Genomic DNA, 17,367 nt, shown 5'->3' on the forward strand with positions numbered 1-17,367 from the left:
AGAATTGACAGGAGTTGCTCATTTGTTCCCTGTCCTGGGGGGTGGAGGGTTTCAAACAATGGTGAGAAGTGGGAATAGAAAATGAGGGGACAAGCATGATCTTCAAGCCAAACCTCAGCAAGAAAGGTTCTACGGAGTGCAGCTCTCTCCCTGCGCCTTGGCGTGATTGTGAGAACTCCTTTTGCTAAGCAAGTACTCATAAGAATGAATTTGCCACTCTTTGCAGCCAGAGTTGCACACAATGCCAACTCATTAAACAATTCATCGATGGCAAGAGAGACAGGCCTTCGTTATGCGGCCCAGTCACCCGGCTTCAGGCTGCCACTGCCTGCTCACCTCCACTGCCGGTGGCAAACAGAATCACTCGGATCAAGTGAACAATTTTAAATGTTTAATACTAAAATGTGGTTTTGAGAAACTCCTCGGAACCTTAAGCCATTGTTAAGACACACTCCCTTTGACAGGTGTGCCAGCACTTTTTTTTTTCCTATGAGGCTTTTCAGCGTGTTATTTTATCATCGGGCGCATGAGATTTAGTCTATTCTGTGGAGGCAAAGAGACAAAAAAGGGTCTCTCAGCACGAGTTACTCTGCTGTAAAGGTTATAGTAAACATGTCAATGCCTAATTAAGCAGAAAATTTTATCTGTATTGTGGGGGAGGAATGTGCTGTCTCCGACTTTTCTTCTAGGGAATCCATTTAGAAGGACAAAGTAGACTGGGAGGTTGAACGGGTCCAAGAAACTCCACGTCCAAATGTCAGCAGAAACTGGGGGAGAAGGGGGAAGAAGTAACACTTCTTATCCCTTGCTGGAAAATCACGGCATGGGCTGGCAGTGTGTGTGTGTGTGCCTGTGTGTGTACATATTTTCTCTTCATGATCCTACTACCCATAAGCATAGTAACAATATGTTACAGCCTAGAATAGTCATGGGTAGGGTTGCTGATGTGGTATTTGTCTCAGAATCATAACACCCAGTTGCTTTTCAAAAGTGGCCATAGTTATTTTATAAAGTTTGCCAGATTTCACTTGCAGAAGTAATACACTATTTCACCGAACTTGGTGCCAGGGAGAGTTATGTGAACTTACAGTCAGCCTGGGACTACACAGAGACACTCAGAAGAAACAACGACAGCAAATTGATTGTATTTGATGGCTAAAATGTATCTGATTTTTGAAGTACCTTTTATATCTTAGGAAACTTTTCTTTCTTATAATTAATAACTTTCTCCCTGAGTGTAGCGGTCTAACACCTCTTTAAAATACTAAATGAGTCCTGGGGGAAAGGGGAGAGGCGATGAACGGCAGGGACGGCCTGACGCCCGCACTTGGTTATTTCAAAATGCAGTTTTCTTGCGAGAAGTGGCCGCTTATTAATGGCTGCTTGGCTGGATGGAGTAGTTTTCCTTTCTTCCAATCAATTCATGACACTAGAGACCAGAAACACCAATTTAATGAAAAACCCGCTTGTCAGCTTGCTGGGGAAGCAAAAAAAAAAAAAAAAAAAAAAAAAAAACCACACCAATAAAAAAAAAATAACAAACACAACCATAAAACTTGTGGTCATTCTGAACTTTTACATTTTATCTTGTTTTATGGACTCCCAGCCTCAAACTCATGGGCTCTTGTCTTACGCATTCCCACAATCCTCTCTGAGGAGGTGGATAGCTGCTTAGCAATCGACCAAATTTCACTGCCACCCTGGGAAGGTTTTCTTATTCATTAGGGTGGCAGTGGAAAGGGGAGGGGGCAGGGAAGGAGGTGTCCTGCACAAAACAATCGATTCTTTTAACAACCAGGAGGGGGAGTGGGGGAGGGGGGACCCTGCATGCTCTTCATTCTGAAGCCTCAGTTTCCTGACCTATGAAAAATAAGCAACAACACTTGCTGTGTGTGGATATGAAATAAATGTGAGAGATTGTGCTTGTAGACTGGAAGGATGGTTCAGTGGTCACTGCATAAGCTTGAGGAGTAAAGTTTGGATAGCAAGGACCCATGTACACTCCCACTCCAGGTGCTCGCCCTTGCCCTAGCCCTCACCCTTGTCCACACCCTCACCCCCTCCACCTCTGCTGACCTTGTGTGCAGAGATACCGCTCTCCCAAGCTTTAGGCTTGACTTATGAGAAGAATAGAATCTGATCTTGGGTTTCTCTCTCCCCTTGCCATCAAGAGGGAGAGTGATGTTTTATGAGAAAGCATTGCATTAAGCTCACGCTAGCTTTGCACATCTGAGGCTGGGTCTCCTTTGCATGGGGACATTTTTTGGTTATATCTTACCCGTGTGACTCTAAAAGCCCAGGTAGAGAAAATGAACCCATGGGCATAAATAGCCACAATCCCCATCGGCACTGATGGGGATTTGCCCATTAATTCTCTTTTGCGCCTGCTCTCTCTCTCATGCCTGCATTTTCCCTGTGCAATTACTGGCCCTCGGTCCTTTCAGAGAAGGGAAAGCATGCACTCCCCAATAGCATTTTGCATCCACAAATCAACTCTATAATTGGCATCTCGTGACGGGTACCCACAAATCACGGTGCATTTGAAATTACAGGAACAAGATCGAGAGTGGATTTTCAGCTGTGTCTGGAAAGGTCTTCATAAACCCGTGAGAGAATAATAGACTGGCCCCAAATCTCCCATTCTGACACCATTCACCATTAGTTTAAAATCATTGTATTTGCTGAGCTTACATAATTTTTCAGCCATTGGTGGGAGATGGTATTTGCATACGCCATCCTCTCTCTCCTGGCAACTCTCTATAAATAAAAATGTTACAACAGAAAGACACAGGCTATCAAGGATATAACGGCTATGCATCTAGGTTCCTAGTTGGATGAATTCAAGCCAATACTCCCAAGCGTCTTGGGGCAGTTTGCCATGGAGATGCTAAAGACCACGCTCTAACATTCTTACAAGCCCACATTCTCCTGTACCATGATGTTAATAGGGTTTGCATTTCAGTCTAGATTTCCAGAAAACCATACACACGAATTTAGCCACTGCCCCATTTCAGGAATATCAGAGTGATATTTGACCCCTATACATTGTTAAGTTGTGATGATAATCATTCCTAGAGAATTGTGCCCTTGCCAAGATAAAAAGGACTAAGCAACAGAGGACACCATTTGGGGTCTGGCGATGTATTCAGTTGGTGTAGCATCACCTAGCATGTATGAAAGCTGGATTCTATCCCCAGCATCACATAAACTAGACATGATGGTACATACTTGTAAGCTCAGCACTGAGGAAGTAGAGGCGAGAAGATCAAAATTTCATATCCCGCTACAGAGCAAATTCCAGGCCACCCTGAGCTACAGGAGACCCTATCCCAAAATAAAACGCAAGCATTTATCGTTTCCCCTGTTTTTGTTCAAGTTGGTGAAAGTATAGATTGCATTGCTATCCAGTTCAGGCTGGGTAAGCGGGGACGTGGTGATGGAATCTGTCGGCTGTTGCTACATTTAGTTCATCTCTCTGTATCTCCTGCAGGGTATGCCCAGGAGGAAGTACTGAAGGAAGAGGAGGAAGTAGAGGAGGAGGAGGAAGACAGTGGCTCTGTGGCTCAGCACCAGGGCAGCAATGACACGGGGACAGACGAGGAACTAGAAACGGGCCCAGAGCAGAAAGGCTACTTCAGCTGCCAGAACTCACCAGGGAGCCACCTGTCCAATCAGGACGCAGAAAACGAATCTCTCCTGAGCGATGCCAGCGACCAGGTGTCAGACATCAAAAGCATCTGTGGCCGAGATGCCTCGGACAAGAAAGCAAGCACTCACCCCAAGCTTCCAAGTGAACCCCATAACTGCATGGATAAAATGACAGCTGTCTATGCCAACATCCTGTCAGACTCCTACTGGTCTGGCCTGGGCCTCGGCTTCAAGTTATCCAACAGTGAGAGACGGAATTGCGACACCCGAAATGGCAGCAGCAAGAATGATTTTGATTGGCACCAAGATGCCCTGTCCAAAAGCCTCCAGCAGAACTTGCCTTCCAGATCTGTCTCTAAGCCCAGCCTATTCAGCTCGGTGCAGCTGTACCGGCAGAGCAGTAAGCTGTGCAGTGGCTCCGTGTTCACCGGTGCCAGCAGGTTCCGCTGCAGGCAGTGCAGTGCAGCCTACGACACTCTCGTGGAGCTGACTGTGCACATGAACGAGACAGGCCACTATCAAGATGACAACCGCAAAAAAGATAAGCTTAGACCCACGAGCTACTCGAAGCCCCGGAAAAGGGCCTTCCAAGACATGGACAAAGAAGATGCTCAAAAGGTTCTGAAATGCATGTTTTGTGGTGACTCCTTCGATTCCCTGCAAGATTTGAGTGTCCATATGATAAAGACAAAACATTACCAAAAAGTGCCTTTGAAGGAGCCAGTACCAACCATTTCCTCCAAGATGGTCACACCAGCCAAGAAGCGTGTTTTCGACGTCAACAGGCCTTGCTCCCCCGACTCCACCACAGGGTCACTTGCAGATTCCTTTTCTTCCCAGAAGAATGCTAACCTGCAGCTGCCCTCCAACAGCCGCTACGGCTACCAGAACGGAGCCAGCTACACCTGGCAGTTTGAGGCCTGCAAGTCCCAGATCTTAAAGTGTATGGAGTGTGGCAGCTCCCATGATACTTTGCAGCAACTCACCACCCACATGATGGTCACAGGCCACTTTCTCAAAGTCACTAGCTCTGCCTCCAAAAAGGGGAAGCAACTCGTGTTGGACCCGCTGGCTGTGGAGAAAATGCAGTCCCTGTCTGAGACCCCAACCAGTGAGTCTCTGGCCCCTAAGCCATCAAGTAACTCGCCCTCCGAGTGCACAGCTTCTACCACCGAGTTAAAGAAAGAGAGCAAGAAGGAGAAGGGAGAGGTCAATGAAGATGAACAAGGTGTGAAAGGCGAGGACTATGAAGAGTCTCTACAGAAACCTCTCGACCCTACCATAAAATACCAGTATCTGAGGGAGGAAGACTTGGAGGACGGCTCGAAGGGTGGTGGGGACATTTTAAAGTCGCTGGAAAATACCGTGACCACAGCCATCAACAAGGCCCAAAACGGTGCTCCCAGCTGGAGCGCATACCCAAGTATCCACGCAGCCTACCAGCTGTCAGAGGGCACCAAGCCACCCATGGCAATGGGCTCTCAGATCCTGCAAATCCGACCCAACCTCGCCAACAAGCTGAGGCCCATCGCGCCCAAATGGAAAGGCATGCCGCTCGGCCCCGTGCCCACAAGCCTGGCCCTGTACACTCAAGTCAAGAAGGAGACAGAAGACAAAGATGACGTCATGAAGCAGTGTGGGAAGGAAAGTCCCCACGAAGAGGCAACATCTTTCAGCCAGCCTGAGGGCGAGTCTCTCTCCAAAATCGAACCACCTTCAGAATCCAGAAAGGCTGAGCCGTGTCCCCAGAAGGAGGAGGAGAAGCTACCGAAAGAGAAACCAGAGCCGCTAGAACCAGTGTCTTCTCTGACCAACGGATGTGCACCGGCTAACCACACCCCAGCCCTGCCTTCCATCAACCCACTCAGTGCCCTGCAGTCTGTCCTGAACAACCACCTGGGCAAAGCCACCGAGCCTTTGCGCTCCCCTTCCTGCTCCAGCCCCAACTCAAGCACAATCCCCATGTTCCATAAGTCCAGTCTCAGCGTGGTGGACAAGCCAGTCATAAGTCCCACCTCCACCAGGCCGGCCGCCAGTGTGTCCCGACACTACCTATTTGAGAACACCGACCAGCCCATTGACCTGACCAAGTCCAAAAGCAAGAGAGCGGAGTCCTCACAAGCACAATCCTGCACGTCCCCACCTCAGAAGCATGCTCTGTGTGACATTGCCGACATGGTCAAGGTCCTCCCCAAAGCCACCACCCCAAAGCCAGCCACTTCCTCCAGGGTCCCTCCTGTGAAGCTGGAAATCGATGTCAGACGCTTCGAGGATGTTTCAAGCGAAGTCTCTACTTTGCACAAAAGGAAAGGCCGGCAGTCCAACTGGAACCCCCAGCATCTTCTCATTCTGCAAGCTCAGTTTGCCTCGAGCCTCTTCCAGACCTCAGAGGGCAAATACCTGCTTTCTGACCTGGGCCCGCAAGAGCGGATGCAAATTTCCAAGTTCACGGGACTCTCCATGACTACGATCAGCCACTGGCTGGCCAACGTTAAGTACCAGCTTAGGAAAACAGGTGGGACAAAATTCCTGAAAAACATGGACAAAGGGCACCCCATCTTTTACTGCAGTGACTGTGCATCCCAGTTCAGAACCCCCTCTACCTACATCAGCCACTTAGAGTCTCACCTGGGCTTCCAAATGAAGGACATGACCCGGATGACAGCTGACCAGCAAAGCAAGGTGGAGCAGGAGATCTCCCGGGTGTCGTCGGCTCAGAGGTCTCCAGAAACACTAGCTGGCGAAGAGGACACAGACTCTAAATTCAAGTGTAAGTTATGCAGTCGGACATTTGTGAGCAAACACGCAGTAAAACTCCACCTAAGCAAAACGCACAGCAAGTCACCCGAACACCATTCTCAGTTTGTAACAGACGTGGATGAAGAATAGTTCTGCAGGTATGGGGTTTGCTCCCAGGTGACGTTGACCATGGCCTTGTGAGGAGCATGTTAAAAGGAGATGGGTCTGCTTAGAGGCAGAGGATGTCTCCCGAGGCCTCACAGGACGGTAGTTTACTGCCATAGACTTACTTTTACAAAAGACAGGACACGATGAGTGGGTCCTAGTCATCCCCTCCATCCTCCTGTTTAGAGGGGAAGCAGGATACAATGTATCTAAGAGAGATGAAGCTCGTGGCTGCTCACAGAGCTCCAGGACACACCATTCCCTTAGCAACCTAAGACCCAACCTCCAAGGTCCAGCTTCCTCTCGTTTTAATTAACAAGGACTAGATTCCATTTTGCCATCTGCCTTCCCACGGCAATGCTTAATACTTAACAGAGTTGGGAAGAGATGGCATGAGAATGAAGATGGTGGGGGGAGGGGGACTTCCTAGGGGCCGTTATATACAGAGATAGCTTAATCAGTTCATGAATGGCTTAATGTTATCTTTATTATCAGCCCTTGCAATGAATACATTTGGTAGCCGACTTTTATCAATGGCTACCTCTACGCTCCTTCCCTGTTCCTTTCCTACACTCATTTTCCTACAGAAGAGCAGGGACTCTTAAGGGGGAGCCGTCGGGATGCACTCCTCTATGGAGCAGGGAGATGAAAATGCCTTTCGATTTTCTTTAGGATAAACTCGGGATCCGAGTCCACCTTTAACAAAGACAGATTCAAAACATCCCTGCGAGTTTATTTCACATATAGAGATGGATAGTTGAAGCCTGTGTATAGCCAAGTGAGTAGGGGCCATCCCACAGCTTCAAGATATTTTTTTAAATTGGGCTGGAGGTAGTCTTTGGTAGCAGATTACTTGTCCAGCATACATAAGGTCCTGGGTTCAAGCCCCAGTACCAAAATGAGAAAAGAAACGAATTTGTACCATGTATCATAGAACTTCATGCCTTGCTTTGTTACCAATGCCCAAGTTACTTATGTCACCTCCAGGAGAAAGGACAGAGACCAAAGGCGAATGCTTTATAGCAAATTAGACACTTAGGTTGCTTCTAAATACTGAGCTTTAAGCAAGGCTGGATGTCAACAAACCTCCTTCACAGGATTCCTCTGCTTCCTCTTCTCTCCCCCTCCAGCATGACACGCCCACACGCTAGGGACCCCAACACATGTTCATGACACGCCCACACGCTAGGAACCCCAACACTTGTTCTGATTGACCTCTGCCTGAGGCTGCACCCCAACACAAGGGCCCAACATGGACTAACCGTACTGTACTTTGCAGGCCAGCATACGCCCCACAGCATTACAGAATTGCTCTTAATTAACTCCTGACAAGATATGGAAAGCTTGTCGTATGAGCCCTCCCCACCCCCTCTTCGCAAAGCTTTTACTTTTACACAGGAGACTTTCAGGTCAAGCTGTACAGGTGCAGATGCTAGGGCAGTTCCAGGTAGACAGAGGTCCTGTATGATGCGCTCCGAGCGCTCCTCACAGAGCAAGAGAGCGTCCTAGTGGAAGGATGGGCAAAAGGAAAGGAAAATATGTGCTTGACTCGAGACTCTTCCCTCCAGATGGGAATCCATGCTTCTGATTTGGGTGCCCCCCCCCAGAGGGCTACCCCTATTGTTTGCATGCCTTTATCATGATAATTAAATGTTCCGGGCAGATTCACCTCCGGGTTTCCAAGCATGACTGTACATCTTACCTTATTGAATGGAAGGCTATTTTGCATCTGTTGAGCTCTGGGTTCTGCCACATGCTATTTATTTACCATATCACATTTTAAATTTTTATGTAATTAGCCATTATGCTCTTCTGGTCCTTAAGAAAAAAAAAGGTGGACATACATAAAGAACCTAGAGACAAGAAGTATGTTTTAAATCTAATAATTGTGGGTCCAAACCACAGAGAAGAGAACAAATAGGTGATGTTTATTTTGTGCTATAATAAAGACCAATTTTCCACCTGTTAGGTTTGTAATCATTTTTTAACTGCGATATGTAAACTAGGAAGCAGGGAGCAGAAGGAAGGTCTCATTCCGAGTCGGAATCAAAAGGGTACACTATCTGTTCTAGAGAAGCAAAATGTCGACCAATAATTTGGGGGGGTATACACAGAGGCTGCCTGTAAATCTGGGAGACACATGGGTAAGACTGCTATTTTTGCATCTGTCTCCATTTGTACAGAATAAATACTTCTACTTTATGGCAGTGTTGTCATGATATAGAATATGAAAGCTCTGTCTTCATCCAAACACAGCCATCTTGGGGTGTCTGACAGTGTTGCAGAAAGAAGTTGGAAGTCATTCCATCCAATGGGAGTGTGTCGTGTATGTCGAAGAGAGGATGTGGGCGCTGGTGTGTTTGTATTTAGATGGAAACTATTCCAGTTTGCTTGAATGCTTGCTCAATCCCCCGTGGGTGACAAGGTGGTGTCTTGAAGATTGGCTCACCTAGGAAAGAGCACTTCCCCACTTCAAGTACTTGATTAGAGTCATGTGTAGACACCTTGCCATAGGATAGCTTGGTTTCATTGTTTTTTTTTATTTTATAAACTTCATATATATATATGTATGTATATATACGTATATATGTATATATATATATATATGTAATATATATGGTTTTAAATGATTACTGAATTCTATCATCACCTGCAATTCTAATCTTAGCTGACATGGAGGAGAGTACAATTTGAAAAAAAATGGCATGGTGTTTTATAAAACACATCAAGATACAGTGAGATATTTAAGAGTTTACCATATCTACTCATTTCTAAGTGGCACGAATTTCTACCGGAATTTTCTTTCCTTTCCTGGGCCCACCTCTAATCCTGGGAACACCCTGCCAAATAGCAAAGTCAAACTTTTCATTTAAATTTCTTTGGAAAACATTAAACGGGCACTCCCTCTTTCAGGACATGAGTCATCTAAAACAATTCCCTCATGTATTTGTCTATACCTTTAAAAGTCTCTGGCTCTTGACTGGAAATTAAACAGTGAGTAAATCATTGAGTCTCGAATGCATAAGGACTTCAAATTATAGTCATTACCTCGTAATATAGTGTATGCGTTTAACGGCACACCTAACCTTGAAACTGCTGGCAGAAATGTATTCTAGTCCAACAAGCTGCCTGCCACTTCTGTTATGGATAGCTTGATGAGAATGTATGTCGGGGGTGAAACGCACAGACAGCTGCCAGATAAGATAAAGGATGGATGTCTAATCCAGTGGAACTTGCCCTTCACCGAACCACCAAGTCTTCGGATAGCCAGGACCCATAGACCTTACTTTTTTGTTTGTTTGTTTGTTTTGTTTTGTTTTGTTTTGTTTTTCAAGACAGGGTTTCTCTGTGTAGCCCTGGCTGTCCTGGAACTTACTCTGTAGACCAGGCTGGCCTTGAACTCAGAAATCTGCCTGGTCCTGCCTCCCAAGTGCTGGGATTAAAGGTGTGCGCCACCACTGCCCAGCAAGGACCTTACTTTTATTAATATATATATATATATATATATATATATATATATATATATCCACTGTTCATTTTCAGCCTAGAAAGTTGTGATTCTATCGATATTAATCATGTAGATTACATGCCAATCTAAGAGGCACCAAACAGGCTGGAATCCGTGAAGGCCCATAAGAGGTACCCACTGCTTTTCTGTCCATTAAAGAAACACCCTTCTTTCCATTTCTCCTCCCCTCCCTCTGACCCTTCCATCCCTCTGCAAATATTGGTTGTTTTACAATGCACCTCACTCTAGTTAGCGATGGGGCATAGCAGTGGGCCGGCAGGAACACTGATTGTAATAGCAAACTGTGGGGATCTGTGGCGCCTGCTTCTCAGGCATCACACCATGCTAGCGTCACACACAGACCTGTAAACTATGGGTTGACTCAAAGAAATAATGACCAAGAGGCACAGTGCTGCACTTCCCAAGGTCCCACCATCTCTGATCTTCACTTACGCATTGCCTCATACCATGGTCCCATGGCAACCATGGTGCTGACACCAGAAAATAAGCTGAACTACTGACCAGAACGAAAGTTGGCCATGAAGGCCAGTGGCAGACACACAACTCAGGGGCAGTTTACTGAATGGAGCACGTAGAGGGGACCCTCCCCTGTCCCAGGGAAACAAAGATGGTAGGAACTCGTTCTGAGGAGTTTGTCTGCACAGGTCACCCCCCCCCCCCCGCTTCCGACTTCACCCCATCCCACCATGCTGAACCCCACTTTGATATTTGCAAAATGGGGACATCATAGCTTGCTCACAGGAAGGACTTGAGAATTACGTAAATGCATGTGAGTACTTTGCATAAAGCCTGGTATACAGGAAGTCCAGGAAAGTAAGTCCTGGAGAGTCTCTCAGACCTTCCTGTGTCCTGAAGCACAGAGAATCTTAGAATCTGCAGTCTTCCCTACTCACTAATTCCTGTCCAGATAGTTATACCCCCTTGCAAACCTTCTCCTTTGTGGTAGCTGTGGCAAAGCTATCACCGATTGCCTTCTTCCTATGAGTCAGGAATGGCCGCGCTTGATATCCTCATTTCCTTAACTAAGAATGTTCTATCATCCTTCCATTAACACGCAGTCAGCAAGGTGGGAGTTCCAACCTTAAGCACCATGGGTCTATGCAATCCTCATCCAATATCTTCTGCCTTTGGCGCCCTCCTCCTCACCTGAGTTGAGGGTTCACTGTATGACTTTCCCAGGGGCTTCTAGGAAACCCCATCTGTAAACAAGTCACAGTTTCACGTGGCTTAGTGGCAGAAATGCTTTGTGAGAAGTGTGTCCTTGTGCAATTTCGATATTGCATGGACATGGGAGTGAGCAAAGACCGCCATGATGTCACTCATGACGTCACTGAGCGCTGGATCTCAGAGAACCCGCGCGATTCCCAGAGTCAGAGGCTGACCCGAAAGATTATCACACAGAAATACGGGGACCTGAGATGACCTGCAGGGTGAAGCTTAGCGCCTCTGTTCCTGTTAAATTCCACGTTTAATCACGTGACACGCGTTTGTAATAAAGTATCAAATGAAGACATTACTTGAAGCCACATGGACATGGGTATACATCACCATGACTCTCAGGAATACACTTTGGACAAAAAGGTTAAGATGAGATCACGTGTTCAGAATGATACAGCCAAAGGTGGGGACAAAATGAAAAACAGGGTCACGTAGGATGCCCTCACGCTTCCCAAGAGACAAGAACCAAATGAGGAATTTTTTGTAATTTTTTTCCATTTATTCGAAGTGATCTGCCTTACCTTGCCGTGCACGTCACCCCACCGCGCTTTTCCCCTCATTTGGACTTCTGAATGCTCCGTCTTGACGTGTGTAATTCGCCACTTTAATATAGATCAACATTGTTTTTAATCTACCCCAGTCAGCCATCACCATCATCCTTTCATTTAAGCAGACGTGATTTTTGGTTTGGTTTTTTTTTTTTTTTTTTTTCCTTTTGCTAAATTGAAACTCCATGAGCGACAGGGAGTGCAATGTTTTAATTAGCTCATATTTTTTATATGGATTTATGTCTTTAAAATACATTTGTGTAATTCTTCAGCTAAATTAAAAACGTCTTTCTGCAAAAGCAAGGAGGGAAAATAAAGAGTAAATTGCGTCATTAGGTTACGAAGACTGGGGAAGAGGGGGAGAAGCCAGCTGAGGGACACAACGCACAGGTTTCCAGAGGCTGGCTCTCTGAGATCATTTTGAACTTGCCCTTCATTTAATGAAGTCTTTCTCTATAGAAGCATTTAAGGGAAAAATAGGGTTGGGGAGGGAATTTTTCAAGGTCCCTCGTAAGTAAGCAGGCAGTTAGTTACCTTCAGTGAGCTCATTTGAAACCTAACCTGCCGCCAAACATAACAGAAAAATACGAGTCCCAATGATAAACCGTTTTCCTCTGCATTTCTCTCTTTGTCTGTTTTTTTTTTTTTTTAACTATCAAGTTTAAAGCTTTCCACGATGCTTTTTTTTTTTTTTCTACTTTATGGGAGACAAGTGACATTCCATGGTAAATGCGAGAAAAAGCCATGCAGAACTGAGATCTCTCTAATGCATTGACACTAACTTGCCCTCTATTGTTGGAAATGAGCAGGCGCCCATGATTGTTCATCAAACAGCTCCTAATGCTGTTAAGGCATTCAGCTATAATTTCTCCTTGCATTTATAATTACTGTCATAGACTGCACACCTCGGTAAGCAGGTTAAAGCTATAAACTATTTAGCCTCGGCTCTCCGACGAGGGACTTGATTTGTCTGGCAGGAGGTATTTGTTAGGGAGCTTGACACTTCACATAAAAAACGACTCCACTTGATGAAGAACAATGCAGTTTGAGCAATGCAGGGATTTTAAATCAGTGGGGATGCCACGCCCCACAAGAATCACAGGGCAGTTTGTTAAATGATATGTAGGCCAGGGGGGTGTGGGATGCGCTTGGCTACCAAAAGAAGACGATCCACTGCTCAGCTCCTCTCCACGCTTCTCCCGGAAATGAGGAGTTAGTGGGAAATCAATGTGTTTCACGTCTCCCAGTGAACCCTTTGTAAACGGTATAGGAGACTCACCGGGCACCGCAGATGGATGTCAATACCCCAAGAAACACAAAACTCTGTGGCTGAAGGGAGTATGCACACTGGGGAGGATTCCCAGTGTGGGTGATAGTAGATGACCTTTCTTCCCTCCTAGAACATAGTGTGTGTGTGTGGGTGTTGGTGTGGGTGTGTGTGTGTGTGTGTGTGTGCGCGCGCGCGCGCGCGCGTGTGTGCGCGCGCACGCGCGCGCGCATGCGTGTGCAAGAGACAGAGAAAGAGAGAGATAAAAAGAGCTTGTATGTACGTACATGACATATTCAAGTATGAGGTATGTTTCCATCAGACATATTTCTTGGCTTTCACTTGTAAAAGTAACAAAAATATTTTTCCAACTTGGTTATCTTTTTAAGTGTTGGTACTTCTTAACTAGGAACCTTTAGCCTGAGACTTGTTTGTGTGCATGTGTTAGCTTACATTGCTGGGGGTCGAACTCAGGGCCTTGAACACTCTCAATAAGAACTGTAAAGCTAAGATACACTAACTCTAAGATATGTCTAAGATAACACGTGTGTGCATGCTTGTGTTTGTGTGTGTATGATATCCATTATATATAATGATACATTTCACAAGAATATTTCGTGTACATATATAATGTACTTCGAACATACCCACCCTCTCTCTCCACTGCCTGCCATTTCCAGTCGTCTCCCCATTTTTGTGTCTTTTGTGATAGGCTCTCTCTGGGTACCCCAGGCTGGTCTTGAACTCACAGATACCCTGTTTCTGCTTGCCTCTCTGTGCTTGGATTTCAGATCTCTTTGATAGACTTCTCCATGAACTTTGATTTGATGGAACCATCCTCCACCCACATCCCACGGCAATAAATAAACACAAACTTATTTTGATAGTGTCATTAGGATCAAGACCTACAGATAGCCAGAACTGCCTGCTTGTTTTCACATACCCGGGACTGACCAATGCAAGCACCTGAGAGCCAGGAGGTAGCACATGGAATCCAGCAGGCTGAGAACAACTGTGACAAATTAAAGCAAGAAGTGCCTGCATAGCTCTAACAGCAGAGCTAAGAAATCCTGGTCTTTGTAGGGAAACGACTGTTTTCACTATGGGTTTGATCGGTGAGTTCCGGGTTGGTTTTTATTGTTTTGAACACTCTTCAGGCTAAGCATAGCATATAAGAAACCAGACCCGACTCCCAAGTTACCAGTTTGCAGCTTTCCAGTCCGGTGGCAAGCCAGATAGAGACGGAAGTCCTGTTCCCTAGGTTCCTTGTTACCTCAGTTCCTATGACACTAGGACCTCAGTTCTTACATCAACGCACCACTCCCAGCTGTGGAGATCTGTGAATTCATTACGTTGCCCTTGCGTAGAACATAACAGCAGTCTAAAATGTCTACAGGTGCCAGCCATCCAGGGTTGCTGAGGACTTGGCAAGGAGAGTTCCTGGGATTTGGAACAGTGACCAGAATACCCTGAGGCATGGGGCAGAGGTGATCATCCAGTTTCCTTTGAAAGTCTAGCTCTCCGTCTTACACACTTCATACCCTCCTGTTCCCCATTCGTCTCCCCAAAGGGCGCTAGGTGCATTGTGGGTGCAGCTGGTGAGATGGTTCCTGTGTTCTAATCCCAATGATATTTAATCAACGGTGATGTCCCTAGCACATTTGGACTGGTGATATTTATTCAGTCCGCACAGCCGATCCTTAAAGCAGGTGTCATTTCCTTTTTACAGATAGGAAACCCCAGGCTCAGAGAAGGGGTTTCAGGAATCTGAGACCCACATGCAGCAGATGGCAGAGCTGTAACACCAAGCCAGATCCTGGGGAGGCTATGCTCAGGGCTGTTCACACAGCACCAGCCTCCCAGATTCATCCTGACTTCAGCATACACTGAACTCCTAGTATTTCTGAGTACAGTGCCTTAAAGGTGTGTAGCGTATTCACGGGCCAGTGTGTTAGATACGGGTGGCTATGGGTTAGGGAAATGGCTCAACGGATAAAGATCATGCCTAGTAAGTCGGAGGACCTGAATTCGTTGGTGGTGGTTTTTACTTTGTTAATTTCGTTATTTATTTGCTTTACATCCCAATCACAGCCCCTCCCCCATCTCTCAGTTCCACCCTTACAAGTTCCTACTCCCACTATCCCCTCCTCTTGTCCTTAGAGAAAGGGAAGCCCCCCTTGGGTACCACTCTGCCCTGGTGCATCCAGAAGCAGCAGGACTATGCATATTCTCTCCCACTGAGGTCCAACCAGGCAGTCCAGTTAGGACAAGGGGGTCCAATGGCAGGCAACAGAGTCAGAGGCAGTCCCCACTTCAATTGTTAGAGGACTCCCATAAAGACCAAACTGCACATCTGCTACAGGCATGGGGGGAGGGGCCTTGCTCCAGCCCCTGCACGTTCTTTGGCTGGTGGTTATGTCTCTGTGATCCGATAAGGGCCGGAGTTAGTTGACTCTGTAGGTCTTCTTGGGGTGTCCCTTGACCCCTCAGGCTTGCTTAGTTCTATCCCCTACACAAGATTCACCTAGTTCCACCTGATGTTTGGGTGTGGGTCTCTGCATCTGTTTTCATCCATGGGTGGATGAAGCCTCTCAGGAGACAGTTATGGCTGTGTGGGAGGAGATGAGGAGGGGGACGGGGAAGATGTTAGGTGTGGGAGAGAAGAGGAGGGAGAGGGCTGGGAGTGAGAATGGAACTCGGTGGAGGACATCTCTGGGTCTATGGGGATGACCCTAGCTGAGACCCCCTACCAGTGGGAGATATAGAGACTGAAGTGGCCACCTCCTGCAGCCAGGCCAACTTCCAATGGAAGGAAGGGAGTATCAACTCAGGGGAAAAAAACCTCCAACCTAAACTTTGTCCTACCTACAAGATGCAAAGGGATAAAGATGGAGCAGAGACTGAGAGAAGAACAGCCAACCAATGGCTGCCGCAACCTGAGACCTATCCCTTGTGGGAAAGTCAGCTCCTGACACTATTAAAGGTACTCAGCTATGCTTGAGGACTGAATTTGAATCCCCAGAGGCAGTAGCCTGTGTCTTTAATGCCTGTGTTCCTGTGAGGGGAGGAGAAACAGGGACAGGAGAATCTCTGGAGCCTGTGGGCAGCTGCATGGTGTCTGCATCAGACCAAATAATAAAGAGAGCCTGCTTTAGGCAGATGTGGGAGATTTTCATCCAGCCTTCAAGACATGTGCACATAGCACACCTGCCTTTGCTTACACAATCATGTACACACACACACACACACACACCACAAAATAAACTGTATGCACTGGGATACTGATGTCAACATTATCACAGCATACAGCTTGTTGAAAATAAAATAAACACATAAAATACCGGTGGCTATACCTCTGCCGTGCTTATTACAAACAACGTAGCGTTCGTGAATGCCCAAATGCTAGCTAGAAAGCTGGGAGCCCAGAAATACTCAGTCCCCTGCCAGCTCTAAAGTTGAACCAATGTTAGCTCTTGTAAGCCACCCAGTATCTTCATTAACATACAGAGGCACACAGCTCAGCCGTACTCCTGGGCCGTGACATTGGCCCTCAATGGATTGCTTCATGTTACATCCAGACAACAGTGTGAAACTCTTCCTCTTCGCTCAGGCTCCCTAGTCAAGCACTGCTTGTGTGTCTTGTGCCTTTTAAAACCCAAAGTTGACACCCAGGTGGTGATTGGGCACGCCTTTAATCCCAGCACTCAAGAGGCAGAGGCAGGTCTCTAAGTTTAAGGCCAGCCTGGTCTACAGAGTGAGTTCCAGGACAGCCAAGACAACACTGAAATACCCTGTCTCGAAAAACCAAAAAACAAAACCAAGGGTTACAAAAACAGGTCAGGCAAGCCCCAGGTGCTGGTGCTTGCCAGATAGAATTTAAAAAAAAAAAAAAAAAAAAAAAAAAAGTCACAATGCAGGTTCATCTGAGGCTTCACAGAGACTCACGGCCTCTCAAGTGTCACCTCCAAAGCCTTTGTGAGACTTACTTGCCACTGAGCAGTATCAGGAGGTACAACTCTGAAGACAGGATTAAGGTTCATGGCCATGTCTCAGGGGTGAATGAATTATTCGGGGAGTGAGCCTGCTATGACAGGTGTGGGCTCTTGACAAGAAAAATAAATGGAGAAACTGAGGAGATAGCTCGATCCAGAGAGTGCTCTCACTGAGCATGCTCAGATCCCCAGGTTCCATCCCCAGCACCAGATATGGTGATGCTCACCTGTAATATCAGCGGGGGGTGGGGGGGAGTGGGG

At 46.6% G+C, this 17,367-nt stretch overlaps 1 protein-coding gene across 7 annotated transcripts in view; it reads left to right on the forward strand.

Annotated features, from left to right (window-relative positions):
• Tshz2 (teashirt zinc finger homeobox 2) overlaps nucleotides 1-17,367 on the forward strand; it is a 441,921-nt gene that overhangs the window by 248,241 nt on the left and 176,313 nt on the right. For 5 of the 7 annotated variants that reach the window (XR_013109036.1, XM_076930295.1, XM_034494876.2 and 2 more), the window contains exon 2: nucleotides 3,491-6,418. Coding sequence is in view for 6 of the 7 variants with exons in the window: in XM_076930295.1 (XP_076786410.1) it covers nucleotides 3,491-6,418 (2,928 nt within the window). In the remaining variant the exon portion in view is untranslated. Of the gene's footprint in view, nucleotides 1-3,490; nucleotides 6,546-17,367 lie in introns of all 7 variants that reach the window. The other 2 variants (XM_034494875.2, XM_034494873.2) reach the window with 1 other exon arrangement.

This window comes from Arvicanthis niloticus, chromosome 2 (genome assembly GCF_011762505.2).
Source record: "Arvicanthis niloticus isolate mArvNil1 chromosome 2, mArvNil1.pat.X, whole genome shotgun sequence".
Classification (NCBI taxonomy): domain Eukaryota; kingdom Metazoa; phylum Chordata; class Mammalia; order Rodentia; family Muridae; genus Arvicanthis; species Arvicanthis niloticus.